The sequence below is a fragment of the Anser cygnoides genome, chromosome 1 (genome assembly GCF_040182565.1).
Source record: "Anser cygnoides isolate HZ-2024a breed goose chromosome 1, Taihu_goose_T2T_genome, whole genome shotgun sequence".
In the NCBI taxonomy this organism is placed as follows: Eukaryota; Metazoa; Chordata; class Aves; order Anseriformes; family Anatidae; genus Anser; species Anser cygnoides.
Genome location: NC_089873.1, coordinates 145,127,784 through 145,141,567, shown reverse-complemented (window position 1 = coordinate 145,141,567; position 13,784 = coordinate 145,127,784). Strand labels below are relative to the sequence as shown.

Sequence of the window (13,784 nt, the reverse complement as noted above, 5' to 3'; positions counted from 1 at the left end):
AATGAGGGGAAAAAAAAAATCCATGTCATACTACACCTTTATTAAGCTGTTACCACTGAAGATTTTTAATGCTTAAGGCCCAATCCAGAAAACGAGGTCAAAAAGGCAGCAAAACTTGCAGAAACCTATCTTAATTAGCAAAGACTGGGAACGACTGAAGACCTATTAATGAGCCCTCTGAATAGACAGCATGTTGATTAAATACAGCGTGGGCAAAAACAAGATGAAGCTTGTTTCAAGAAAAAATAATTCGAGCTAGTCGTTTCATAGTGCTGGGTCATAAATTAACTAACTGCTTCCAAAACAAAATACTTCAACAATTTGCACCTCTATACACAGAAGCTCTTTACAAGGCACCAGGTGAAAAAACAAACAAAAACCAACAAGATTAAAAATCCCTCAAAGCATAAGGCATATGGTAAAAACTTCACTTGGAAGTCTACTTGATTTAGTTCTAAGTTATCAAGCCTAGAAAGGGGTTAGGAACTATCAGAGCTTGTAAAAAGAAACTAGAAAAAAGTGGATTTTTTGTTTGCTTAAAAAAAAAAAACAACAAAATATAGCAAGTGTATAATTGACTTTCTTAACATCACTGCCATACTCAAGGTACACGCTTAGATTTACCTAAATAAAGAACTAGATGTTAGACGGCAAAAAAACCTACATTCTCTGCAGAATTCTCTTGTGAAGATTAAGAAGGAAGCCACTGTGCTGTCCTTCCGCAAGCAGACTGTAAACAACTGGCACTTCTCACCAGCTCCCTAAGGAAAGCTGCTCTGTTCCCGGAACACAGCCATAGGTAGTGCTCGCCAGAACAACACACAACTGCTCTGGGCTGTCCTGAATCTCTGCTTTCCTTCATGAGGCTGGACCAAGCAGGAGTTTCAGTGCCCAATTTTTAGTTAACACATACAGAAAACTACAGTTGCTAAAGAAACAAGATTTCAAGAGCGGTGGGAAAATAATATGCATGTAGAACTTGAAAAATCGTACTTGCCTGCCAGGGCTGAGCAAGAGGGTGATTTCACTCCCAGAGGTACCAGTGCAGTCTCCTGGCAATGGTATGGTTTGCACCACAGCAGACCGGTGTCTGCTCTGCCTATGCTGCAGCTACGCACATAATACTACTGGCTGAAACATAAAATCTGTAAGGAACGTGTTTTAATTGAGAAAAGGTACCAGAAAACAGCTCCCTCTTGCAGTTTTCATTAAAGCTATGAACAGACTTATCACAGAAAGAATCACCATGGAGGTCGTTAGACGCTGCCTCATATCAAACTGTACTCTACGGTGGCAAATTTTTTTTTTGTTTTATGTCACATAAATTCCAAGAGAAACAAACTCAGAATTTACTCTATTTCACCTTGCTAAAGGAACACCGGGACTACCACCCAAGGATAAATGCAGTACTCCATCGTGACATAATACCTTTTTTATTACAATATCCAAAAAACTGAGTATGCAAGATTTGGAGATCCTAAGATCCCCTTCTTCAATCTCAGGAGTGTGCCATCTAAAGACTGTATATTTAAACCATAAAGGAGTTTAAATGTAAAGAAAAGAGAGAAATGCATTTTCTTCATAAACATTCTGTGTGTCTCTTCCTACCAATCACACCATCCTCTGTAAAACCTGAAGATTTCTTTCTGTAAAGCAAATATATATATAGTGTTGGTAGCCTGCCCCACCCATCCCAAGATCATTTTTTATTAATCTTCTGTATTAGTGTCAACAATCAGCTACAGATACATATTACTTTGAGAATTAAATACATAACTGTTTAATTCAAACAAGCAGAAGGGCAAGAGGAAAAAGCATTATGTGGATGGCACATTTGGTTGTAGATTACCAAAACATTCAGTCTTTACATTTCAATGATTCTTTCTCTAGTAATCAACTTTCAAATAAAATTTCTCTTTGTTGCAATTACAGACCAAAATACACTAGATAGTTTTCTTTTACTACAATCTTACCATAGTAGTTTAGGAAGTACTATTACAAAATGCTTTAATTAGTGTACTCTTTGCGAAGAGTCAGAGAGGCAATGTAATAGCAGAGTACAGTGTAAAGAGTGCTTCTAGGAGCTAGGAGTTTCTGTAATACGGGAAGCAAAATAGCTACAGAACTCACAGCCACAACCGTCATGTCTACTGTATCTCACTCACTCAGCTGCAGCCTCAGTGCATTCAAGCTGTGCCCGATGTCTCTTAACGAAGAGTTCTGTCTGCGTGAGCCGCTGGAAGAGGTTAACACTGCTTTGAATTGCAAACCCCCCTCCTTCTCATCCGAGCTACCTCCGTAAACGTACGCAGAGGAGGGGGGTTTAGAACTCGGTCATGGAAGTGAGCGCTCGCAACGGCCACCTAGTGAACGGCTCGACCTGAAAGGAGGTGATCTGAGATTAACAGAACTGAAACACAAAAGTAGGCAAACGAAAAAGGACAAATAACAACCAACAGAGCAAACACGTTGGAAAGAGCCTACTCTTTAAGCCTGCTTCAGATATTGCTCTGCTCTATAAAAGAGAATTTAGGACCTAAGGCTTGGAAGTTATAAGAGGCCTGGGCGGCCGAGTCCATCTTCAACGTCACTGAAGTGCTTTCACAAGATATAGCTTTTCCCCGTGTTCACTGGTGAAGATGGGAGCCTTTTTGTAGTGTTCCACCAACTCATCCATAGTATTAAAGCGACGCTGCCCAATACAATAGACATTGTCCACGAGCTGCACCTTGAAATGTTTGTTCTTCCCCGATGCCTTTAGAGATACCGAGAAGTCACTGGGCTGTTGAGAAGAATTCAAAAAGAAAAGAAACAGAGAATTACAAGAAAGTCAACAAAAAGAAGGCTGGATTTTGCTGTTTCAGGAACAAACTGTGTAACAGAGCTGACGGTGTAATTTATGCTAGTCTTTGTGCTCCACAGCTCAGTGCTCTAGCTACTTAAGAAACCCAATAGTCTATTATTCAATAAATAATTGCCATTGTTATTAACATGCACAGTTAAGTCAGTTAAGTGAAAGCTCCCCAGATGCACAGTCTGAAGTTGCCAATTACACGACTAAATTGCAAAAATTATCTTAGTTCCTCAATCTAGAAGCATGAGAATGTCAAGGAGAAGAGAAAAAACTTTCATCATTTTGGTTTCTTTGCTAGTTAGAGTGCCCTGGAGAGACCAATTATTGCAATATTGCTTGGGTGAGGTGAAGAAAATCCCCCTATCACTTTTTTTTTTTTTTTTTTAAATCTGTGACCACTAGAGGGCCGTTCTCGCTTTGTATTGCAAAAGAAAACAAACACCTTTTATCTTCATCACCACATGTATGAGAAATAATTTCTCCTACTGAGTACACCTTTTTCTTAATAAGATAAAGCTACAGAATTAAAACACAAACCACACCGTCAAGTCCCCAACCACAAAAGACAAAGTTTCAGCACTAATTAAATTATCCAGAACAGAGTAATTTCGCACGGTAAATTTCTTAAGTCTTCACAACTGATTACTTTAACGAAGAGAAGGGATGAGACCCTTCCCCTTTCTGCACCATATGCAGAGGCAGAAAAGAAGGAAGGTGCCAGCTCCCCAGCTCCCACCCCCACCCAGGCAGAACAAGACCCACGAGGGACCAGCCGGCTGTCAGCACTGCTGCCCGGGGCTGAAGCAGAGGTGTGCACAAGCAAAGCTCTGAGCAAGCCCTGGGATGCTGGTGCTTCTGACGGTGATCGTATGTCAGATGAAAACTGGGTGATGAGGGTTGGAAGGCCCTCATTTTAAATGGAAGAGCTTACAAATGGAAAGTTCATAACCTGAACCAAAACCTTGTTTTGTTTGCTTTTAGAAATAGGAAGAGTCTTTACGACAAAGGTTAAAAACTGAAATAACCACTTTGTGCTTCACAAAGTTGTAATTTTTCTAACCAAGCAGTTGTTTCCAGTATGCCAGCAGTATGGGTTGTCCAACTTCCTTGTATTCGCTAAGAATCATAGCCTTTAGTCCAGCAAGGTCGCAGCGCTGACGAACAGAGAGGTGCTGGAGCAGCTCCTAGACCCCTCTCCCAGGCGCTGGCCATGCTTAGATCTTTGTGAGGTGGCCTGCACAATATGTTAAACACATTTCCTGCCATTTTGGTTACACACTTTAATGAATGAATGTCCTCCTGAACTGCTGTCCATTCTTCCCAGCCTCTGAGCTGCTAATTAGATTCGTGCATAAAGAGAAGATATCATTATTGCTGATTTTTTTCCCAGAATATATGTTACAAAGTTGCTCTTTTCATCCTCTAATTTAATTTTTAAAATAGCGGAAAGGCTGATCTAACTCTTTTGAGAGTCATCATCCGGTGCAAGGAGATGGAAGAGCCTGAACAGCTGTTGCAAAAGCCCCGAAACCCCTTCTTGGCCTCCAATTAGTAAATTCGCCAGGATATGAGAACAAACAGCAAAAGCACCCGGGCCTTGCGTTTCCTTTTATTTTGGTACTTTCCCACTGTAACAAATATGCAAAATGATTAAAAAGATTACCTCAAAAAATAAAAAATAAAAAAATCTGTAGATAAAGCAGTGCTTTTAACGCTGCTGTTCCAAAGTATGCTGGTTCGATGCAGCTTGAATCGGTTCCCTGCTGTCCTCCTTGGACTTGCTCCAAGCCTGTTTATTTTATTTACTGTTTAAGCTATTTTGTTTCAACTGCTGGCCAATTTTTTTCTCCCTTCTCCCTCTTAAATTAATTGCTCCATTTGGATGTTTGCACACGAACTTTTCCAGGAATAAAAGCCTCACGTACACTGAATAAAGGCACATCAGAAGTTAAGCTTTAATCCCTGCTATCTATGGGGCTCTTGATGACTCTGCAACTGAATTACAGAGCACAGCCTCATGGCAGGGAACCTGGGAATACTGTTGAACTGTCATAATTGGGAAGACCTAAATCTGAAGTTAAATCGATTCCTACCACAGACCGTTGAAGATTAGCCGTTATGTGTTTGCAGCTCCTCAGTCCAGGTGTGAAATTTCTGATATTCTTTCAGAATCCTTTACTTCAACTCTTGCTTAGTGACTAAGACAACAATAGGCTGCTGGTGCACGTGGGAGACATCAGGCAGGAAAATGTTCCTTTAATTTTACTTCTTTGGTCTTACAAGGGAAAACAAAGCAAACCGTGGTAGAAAGTACCCTCTTTACAATCTCCATTTGAGAATGAAACAAGACACTTTTCTCCTAAGTGGCGATGCTGGGAAAATACCCCCCTCTGAAAGCCTTTTACTGCTCCCATCCCTTAACTTTCCTGTTTGGTCCAGTTTCACCTAGCACCACCTTTCCCTCCATGGAAGATTTTCTCATTTTGCAGGTTAATCCGTGAGCCCGCTCCCCAACTCCTTCAAGTTACAAGCCCAGGTTTTCCTCGCTCCTCCTCCTAATTCAGTCACATACACATTAAAAAAAAAAAGCAAGTTATAGCTCAAAGGTCTGTGGCCAAGCTGGAAAAAACAATGTGGGAAGGTTTAGACTTCGCTTATCTACCCCTCCCACCCTATTCAGATATACACAAATACCTTTCTTCTTTATGTAACATCCACCACGGTCTCACGTAAATGGTACACAGGTAAGAAACGTGAATCAGCTCCATCGGTTTCAAATGCAGTTCTAATAAAATTCCCATTTTTCCATTGAAATAAACCACTGGGATATTTCCTCGAGCCCGTTTTAAAGCTAAGCTTCCTCCTTCTCTCTGCCATAGCTGTCAGTCACAGCACGTCACAGAGCACAACAAGTGCTGCAGTTTTTGAACAGTTGCCACGTTTCATCGCTTCTACCTGACACTTGCAGGATTGAAACTCCAGGATAATAACATGGGACACCCTGAATGCTACCAAATTAGCACCTCAAAAAGCATACAAGCTCTCGGCCTACGCCTCTTTACTCTGCTGTCACTCTGAAGCAGCCTTGCCTCACCGGGGGCCCAGCACAATTTCAGGCCCAGCCGCAGCAGAGCGCAACGGGCCCGCAGGTGCTGGCAGCAGCTCCCGTTGGGCCTCAGGGCACCAGCAGCAGCAGGATCTTCCTTCCAGATTTGCTCCTCTCCCCAGCAGAAACCAAGTCCTGGATCTTCAAAGCACGACCATCACCCGCCCAAAAGGGTGAGCCCAGACGTCGTCTTGTGCCAGGTGCTGCAGTGAAAGCACAAATCTGACCGCCTGCAACTCAGAACGGGTAAAAAGTGGCTCTACAGAGACTCTGCGGAGATTAAATCTGCCTTATTTGTTAAAGAGTGCTACTTAAAAGAGACAAACTTTTTTTTTTTTTTTCCTTAAATCAGCCGAGCAGCCTGCAACAGGAAGAAGAAATAAAGCCATTTTCTGTGCTCTGCTTCACTCTCAACACCAAAAGCTAAGGTGACATTACCTCCGTGTAACAGAGTTGGCAAAAAACTTAGCAGCAGGTAACTGTGCCTGTTACATAAACTGCGGGCTTAAATGGTTCAAACAGGTTTATGATTCTAATAATAGTATTTCGTAATTAATGAAGATAATCAGACTGCTAGCTACCCAGGAGTTCATCTCAGGGTATTCTCCAGTGCAGCAGCACCCCTTAGATCTGAGCATAACTGAGGACAGCAGTTTTGGCTAAAGGAATCTGGCTGGGAGACAAACAACTGGTAAGTCAAATCTAGAGAAATATTGTAAAATATTGCATATAGTGAAGTTTTAAAAGGAAAAAATGACAGTCTCCCGCTCATTCAAGGGAATGCAGAACAACATAAACCCTCACCTATCCAAACAGAGCTCGTCATAGCTAGTAGGGAGCACAGAACTCAAAAAAAATCTAAGACTTTCTGTAATTATGTTGATGGAAGGCTACAGAAAAAAAAACACATCAAAGATCAGGCACAAGAACACCAGGATGACTCTGGTTTATCTATAGGCCTCTTTAGAAAGGAAAAAATCCCCTGTACCTTTGGCTTTAATAGGTGGGTTCATACTACAATGCAAGGGGAAGTGCTGGTCTGGCAGAAGATTGAGCAAAGGGAGAGCCAGCAATCTCCCTCTGCTCAGCCCCGTCCTTCTCAGCGAGATTTTCCCTCATGCTATCGAGTGCATCCATTAGCTTATTAGACGATTCCTGGTACTTATAGAAAAATGAAAACAATCTAGCAGTCCCCAATACTTTTATGAATAACATACATTAAGAAATTATACGATAATACAATATACATAAAAGATTAGGGCAGAAAAAAGCTTGGGATATAGTAAAATATTTCTTTAAATCTAAAAAAAAAAAAATGAAATTCCCAAGTGATATCACAAGGAAGTAGGCATTTTCATGCCTAACTACAAAGACTCTCATTGCTTAAAAAAGCCACGTACAGGATCTGCAAGTCCAGATCAAGACTGGAAAAAGAAAAACGATGAGTTCTTCAGATCAGATTATTTTTTATTTTGTGTAAAAAAACCTTGCTGTAACATGAACTGAGTAAACTCTCTGGGATTCCCAGAGGTGTTAGATGCTGGGAACAACTTAAAGACCGCAGTCTGAATGAATCTTTTGCCTCAAAAAGCAACGATTTCCCCAGTAACAATGAAGAGAACGAGTCTGGAAATGCTTTGAACACAAATGTGTTTAGTGTTACGATGTCATATTAAATTAAAAGGTTGCCTTGTCCTTTCAAGGAAATTAGTTTACTCAAGATGTAGGCTGCTAAACGCAAGGAAACGAGGTGTAACGCAATGGTCAGTGTGACACAGCACACACACCAAGAAATGGGTGTGCATTTCTGTATTTTAAGTAACACATCCATCTTCAAACTGTCCAAGACCATTGGTCACTACCAGCCAGGATAACCCAAAATACAGCATCCGGATCTGAAAGTCGGCCTCCATCTGCTGGACAGACGGACCTGGCAGCCAGGGTGCTGGGCTGAAGGGACGTCAGGACTGCTGCAGAGCAATTTAATGGTCACCATCATCCTCTAGTGGCTTGCCACATTTGGAAAACTCTATGCCCTTACCTCAGTCTTGTCTTTTGTTGGCTAAACAAACTCAGTTCTGTCAGCCTCTGTTCATAAGTCATGTTTTCTAACTTTTTTTTTTTCCCCTTCTGGGTCTCCTCTGATTTATTTTCATTTAACCTGTTTTTCTCTCCAGTCTTCCCTGATTTACTTGCATTTGTCTTCATTTTGTGCTTACAGTTAACTAACAGCAGAAATAGGAACTCAACAAGAGAGCTTCAAAGAAAGTAGTCTGACAGCTACGTGTCTGCTGCAGAGAAAATCAATTGAGAAATGATGCCTGAAAGTTACTCAGACCATTTTCTCTATCCAGAAAAACTTCTGGAATATTACAGATTTCTATTTTCATCAATATGATGTCAAAATTTCAGGGAATAAGGAAACAGTAATAGTGAACTACCAATGTTTTTCAGAAATCAGAAAGCAATGTTTAATTTGGATTTAAAAAATTCTACAAAATTAACAACTTCATTGTCTTTATGCTTTTTTTCTACTGTCACTAGAAGCCTCTGTTCATCTCTCTCGCCAAGAGCCAACAAGCCAGCCAATTCCAAATTTCAGTCGTTACATTAGAAATACAGGCTCTGTTAATTCAGAAGATATTCCGCTGAACTAAAAAGCGGCCTTTTAGATTATTAAAGTAGAGAAAGAAGTCGTATTCCGAGGGGATAAAGCGTGTGCTACCTGTCTCTGCCTTAGTACTACCTGAGATTTTGACTTCATCCTGGGACCTCTTCTGAGTAGTAGAGATTATAATTTAAGAACAAAATCAGCAAGTGAAAAATGTGAAACACACTTCAGAAAATATCGAGAACTAAAAGGATCTTTACTTCCAGATTTGAACTCAAGCTTCATTCTCCCCATTACTTAGAGCCCGTTCTTCATTTCACACCACAGGCATGCCAACACGTCCTATCGACTGGTTAATGAAATCACTTACGTTAGGAACAGCACACGGGAGCAGCTTCTCCTCCATTCACAGGCAATTATGATAAAGACTACCACCAGTTCTAACCACAAGTGATTTATGCGATCAATACAGTCTCCTGAAGACAAAGCGGAGTCAAGAAGATGGCTCCGCTTTAAATTAAGTTTAAGGCAGTTGACACTGCTTTAATTTTTATTTGTAATCCACGCTGCCAACCAGCGCAACCTACAATATGGGGAAAACCTGAAACAACTGTAGCATAGAGATAGATGTCTGTAGCTTACTGTATTTTGGCAGTTGTGTACCCTCAAATTAAAAGGCTGAGCGGATATAACTGTATTGATTTTGAATTTTTATACCTGAAGCAGCTAAATACTTAGGTGGAAGCACGTATGAAACGATTTGTCCTCATGGAATAATGGTCCCACAGTTGAAGCAACGAATGCTGAAAAGCCCTGATCCCAAATTAAGATTCCATTTATCTTCAAAATATATATATTTTTGTAGTGTTAGAAAGGTGTTTGGGAATTATCAAAATCTGTCATCTTTTAAAAATCACAGCAAAGGGATAATTATTTTTTGAGTGCTTTAACTATGCTTTCCCTGGCTTCAGCATACATGAAAGGCCTTTCAGGGTAACTTTAAATTTGAACTTTCGGAATTATAATAATCCCTAATCAGCGTTAATTAACATCCCTCTGATGTCATCAAGGCTCAATTTCCAAGTAATACGAGCTACTCACTTGGCCTTTTTTGTTATGCATCATAATCTTAACAGTTAGATGTAATAATAATTTTATCCTATTACAACCTAAATCATCTAAGTAGAGCAGAAACACATGAAAATAAGTTTTTAATCAATAGTTTATATAACCTACAGTATTAACCTATGTTAATTAAAGGCAAAACAAAACTGATCAATGCAAACATCCCATTTTAAACTGGCTTTAAATTCAAATTAATGACTAAATTTGCAATTTGCAAGATTTTTTTTTTCCTTGGGAGTGCCGTAAATTTGAGGACTGCATATGAGGAATACAGGAAAAGTCAGATGGAAGCTTTAAATATCTAGTTACTTGTCTGCTAATTAAGAAGCCCTGGATAATGCAGTCCGTAGTTGTTGAATTTCAGTGTAAATGTCACTGAATTTCTGAGAGACTGATTCTCACACTCTGTACATGTATCAGTTTGTACCACTGAAGCATTGCTTGTTTCTTTACTGATGAAAAGCCCTTATTTTTATTCTTATTTTTTTTTTTAAGGATATGGTCATTATGAGCTTCCACACTTGTTAAACCAAATATCACGTCTTACAAAGACCACGGCGCTGAATAGCACTTACCGAGGATTCACTATCTCTAACAAGGAAGTCTCCTTCCACTCCCCTCTCGTTTAGGGCACATTCTGCTTGATGTCGGGTAACATTCCCATAATACCACTCTCTTCCAGCAAATCGTCCGGTGGAAGATGGTCCCGTGTAGCTTATCTGAGGTGGATGGGAAGTGTTAATGGTAGGACCATCGCTAACGATTACTACATAGTTTTTAGGAACAAGACCAATTTGCCCTCTGGAATTTTTACATTTCCACCATTCTGGGTCGTTTTCTGGCTTTTCAATGACTTCCATTGTTTCCCCTTTTTCAAAATTGAGCTCTTCTTCTGTGACGGAGCTGAATGGATACAGTGTCTGAACAACGTGGAGTACTTTGGTGCCCTGGCCGTTACTCATGGAAGCGCCTTTCCTCAAGCTCAGGAAGCTCGGTGAATCTGCAGTGGCCTCCTCAACTTCCTCTACCACATAGTTCGAAGGAAACCAGCCGATCTGTCCGTTGTAGCTCCCTCTCCACCAGCCATCGCTGCACTTCTCCATGACGATGACCCGGGACCCCTTGACAAGGGACAGTTCATCCTCTCTCTCTGCCACGTAGGCGAACTTGACATAGGCAGGAATGTTGAGGTCGTAGATGCGGTCCCCGCTGCTGCCGTTGGACGGGTACTCCGCATCTGTGCTGGGAGTAGGCGAGGCGTCTCGCGCGCTCGTCTTCCTTTTTGTTTTTCCCAAGCCTGTTAAATAAAGACAGAAGCGTAAAGCGGTCACTGAACGTCCTCCCCATGCTGCAGACGGCTCCTGCGTCACTCCAAATTTCATCTCGTTATCGGAGAGCTCATTTCTAACTCTGCAGACAGTCAGGAAACGTCAACACGTTTGAGAGATAATCTTTAACATCTAGCTTACACACCATTAGGTATGGTGCAATTGGCATTAAAATCGCTCTCTTCCCTTCCCAACAGTACCAGAGTCTTAACACACACTTAAAAACACATACTTTCTTCATTATGAATCACTGGAAGCTTCGCATAGCTTGGTGTTATATCTAAAAACCCAGTCAACTGATCATGCCTTTTCATTTTAGTGATAACTTTAATTGGCTCAAGCAAAACAGGAAAATAAAAACCCTCTGCAAAAATAAACGACTAGAGTGATAAAACTTTTGTTTCTCTACAGATTACATTCTGCTTTCTTCATTCTTTGGTTCAGTCCCCAGGCAGCTACAGCCGCAACCATTTCCAACAGCAAGCCCACTTATGAATTCTGCACCTCTTTCTCCAAAGCCTAGCCACGTATGGTAGAAGTGCAAATCTCACAAGGTGACTATTTGAGTACGCTCCCCCTACAATGTGTAAGTTCTCCTGTAACTGTCACGGCTTCAATTACAGCATGAAATACAACATATAGAATAAACACCAGTATCATTAAATGCATAACTTTTCTTTAGGGGCCATGCTAATGTAAGTTTACATATGGAAGGAGTGCTACACAATTCACTATCAAACTTTTGCAGCAAGGACTGCTTAACAGCTTATATATAAACAGAAAGATAAAGTGAGTAAGTAGCCTTCTATTCTGAAATCCAGCTCTAAAAGTTGAGAAGATAAATACAAAAGATGAAATCTCACTATATCACAAACCAAGCAACACCCAAAATGTCATGCCTTGGACAGAATGCAAAAAATCAACATAGAAATCAGGGCTTTTGTACTTTTCTTCGTGCTTCTAGATCCTTGCCGGGAGAAGACACAGTCACTTGAGACACGATGAATACAAACTGATTATGGAAGACTGAATGAAAAGGACAGAACTTTTTGTTTCTTTAAATAGTCTTATTAGAAAGAGATGCATGCAATTTCATTTTAGCAATTCAGGACTAGTTAAATCGGGCCGTGCCACTGCTGAAAAGCGTGTGCATTTTATATTTCTATATATACATGTACACATTTACAGAACAGAATAGCTCATTTGGAAGGGACCTAGGGAGATCCAAGTCCAGCTGCCAGACCACTTTGGGGCTGGCATATAATAAATAAATTCTGCAAAACTATTTTTATTGTCTTGTTTAGTGCAATTGAAACTATCTGGCATATTTCACAGGTTTAGCCAAACAACACACACAAACAGTGGAGACGTGACCACAAACTTAATGCTTACTACAAGTGCTAACCACGTTAACTCACAGCCTTAACATCTCAGAAGACGGCAGAAAATTACGATGATCCTGAAGTGTTTCCTGACCTTCCCAAGCAGTTCCTTGCTTCCTGTTGGAGCCTGCTTACATCCTAATGTAATTCTGAGCAGATAATTGGAGCTGAGAGCCGATGGCTGCCCTTTCGGGCAAAATGACAGCGACCCACTTATTGTACTGGGGGAGACAATCGCAGGAAAACAGAGCTTTTATTCCAAGCGAGCTCTAATCGGAAATTGGCCAGGGGCAGATTTCTGCCAAGAGTGAAAATTTTCATCAGTTTAGAGAGCATTTTCAACCAAAAGGCAAGGAGGTATAATAGCAGAACTACGGGGCATTAAGTTGGGGTAATATAAACAAACACAACTTGAGGGGCGCTTAGTTAGGAAATCCTCGTTACAACTTCATGCAAAACAAGAAACTGCATCTCAACAGATCCAATCCGCATAAAGCCCTGTGCTAACATTGAACCTTTCCAATTAAAAGCTTAGGCTTTGATGAAGTTTGTAAGGGAGATGTGCAGCACCACGCCTTGGGTTATAGCAGGAGAACTAATAAAGTGAAAAAAAAAGAGCAGATGATGGAGTAGCTGGCCAGAATATGACTACTTCAAAATCAAAGCACAGAGATAACTATGAAATACAGGGATGCGGTGTGATAAGAGAATGCCACGAGCAGAAGTATCTACAGAAAACAAACAAACAAAAAGTCAACAAACAGTTGGAAAAAAAAAATGACAAAAGTTATAAATCAACAACCTGAAGTCTGATAAAGATGACTAAACTTTTAGGAAAAGGTTATCATCCATGCACTTTCTTGGAGTTTCATAAGCTGCAACTTTTTCCACAAACTTTCCAGTGCCGTGCCTGACATTTTAAGCATGCTTTTCCATCCTCCCCATTCAAAACAAACCGTGACCACATAGGAAAGAAAAAAAAAAAAAAAACAGAAATTTTGCTGGTTTTCATTATCAGTTAGGGCAAAGAGTTGGAGTTTTTCAGTTTGAGCTGTAACGTTTAACGTAGCCAAGCTTTTTAAGGCTAACAACACGCCTTCTGCAATAGCAGTGAGGTGCACCAAAGCCTTGGTTTCCAACCAGGCTGGTTAAGGTAAGGAACCATCCCGAGCCCCATCCGCAGCCAAGCACAGAGGAGGGCGCACGCGGCGTTATCTGCTGCTATTTTTAATGCGAGGTTGTAACATCCGTAGCCGCGTCCATGGCAGAAGAGGAAACAGGTTGTTCTGTGAGCAGAGCAAAGGAAATCTGTTGCTGTTTTTCTCCTCGCGCCGCCTGCCGCACCATTCCCCGCCGCCTGCCCCGTCTCTCAGCCACA

The 13,784-nt window shown here is 40.9% G+C and overlaps 1 protein-coding gene across 3 annotated transcripts in view; it reads right to left on the bottom strand.

Annotated features, from left to right (window-relative positions):
• Positions 1–1,417: 1,417 nt before the first annotated feature.
• Positions 1,418–13,784, bottom strand: part of NCK2 (NCK adaptor protein 2) — an 85,286-nt gene continuing 72,919 nt past the window's right edge. For all 3 annotated transcript variants that reach the window (XM_066984773.1, XM_066984764.1, XM_013190212.3), the window contains 2 exons: positions 10,272–10,993; positions 1,418–2,782 (listed from right to left, as the gene is read on the bottom strand). In XM_066984773.1, coding sequence (XP_066840874.1) covers positions 2,588–2,782; positions 10,272–10,993 — 917 coding nt within the window. In that variant the 3' untranslated portion in view covers positions 1,418–2,587. The remainder of the gene's footprint in view (positions 2,783–10,271; positions 10,994–13,784) is intronic.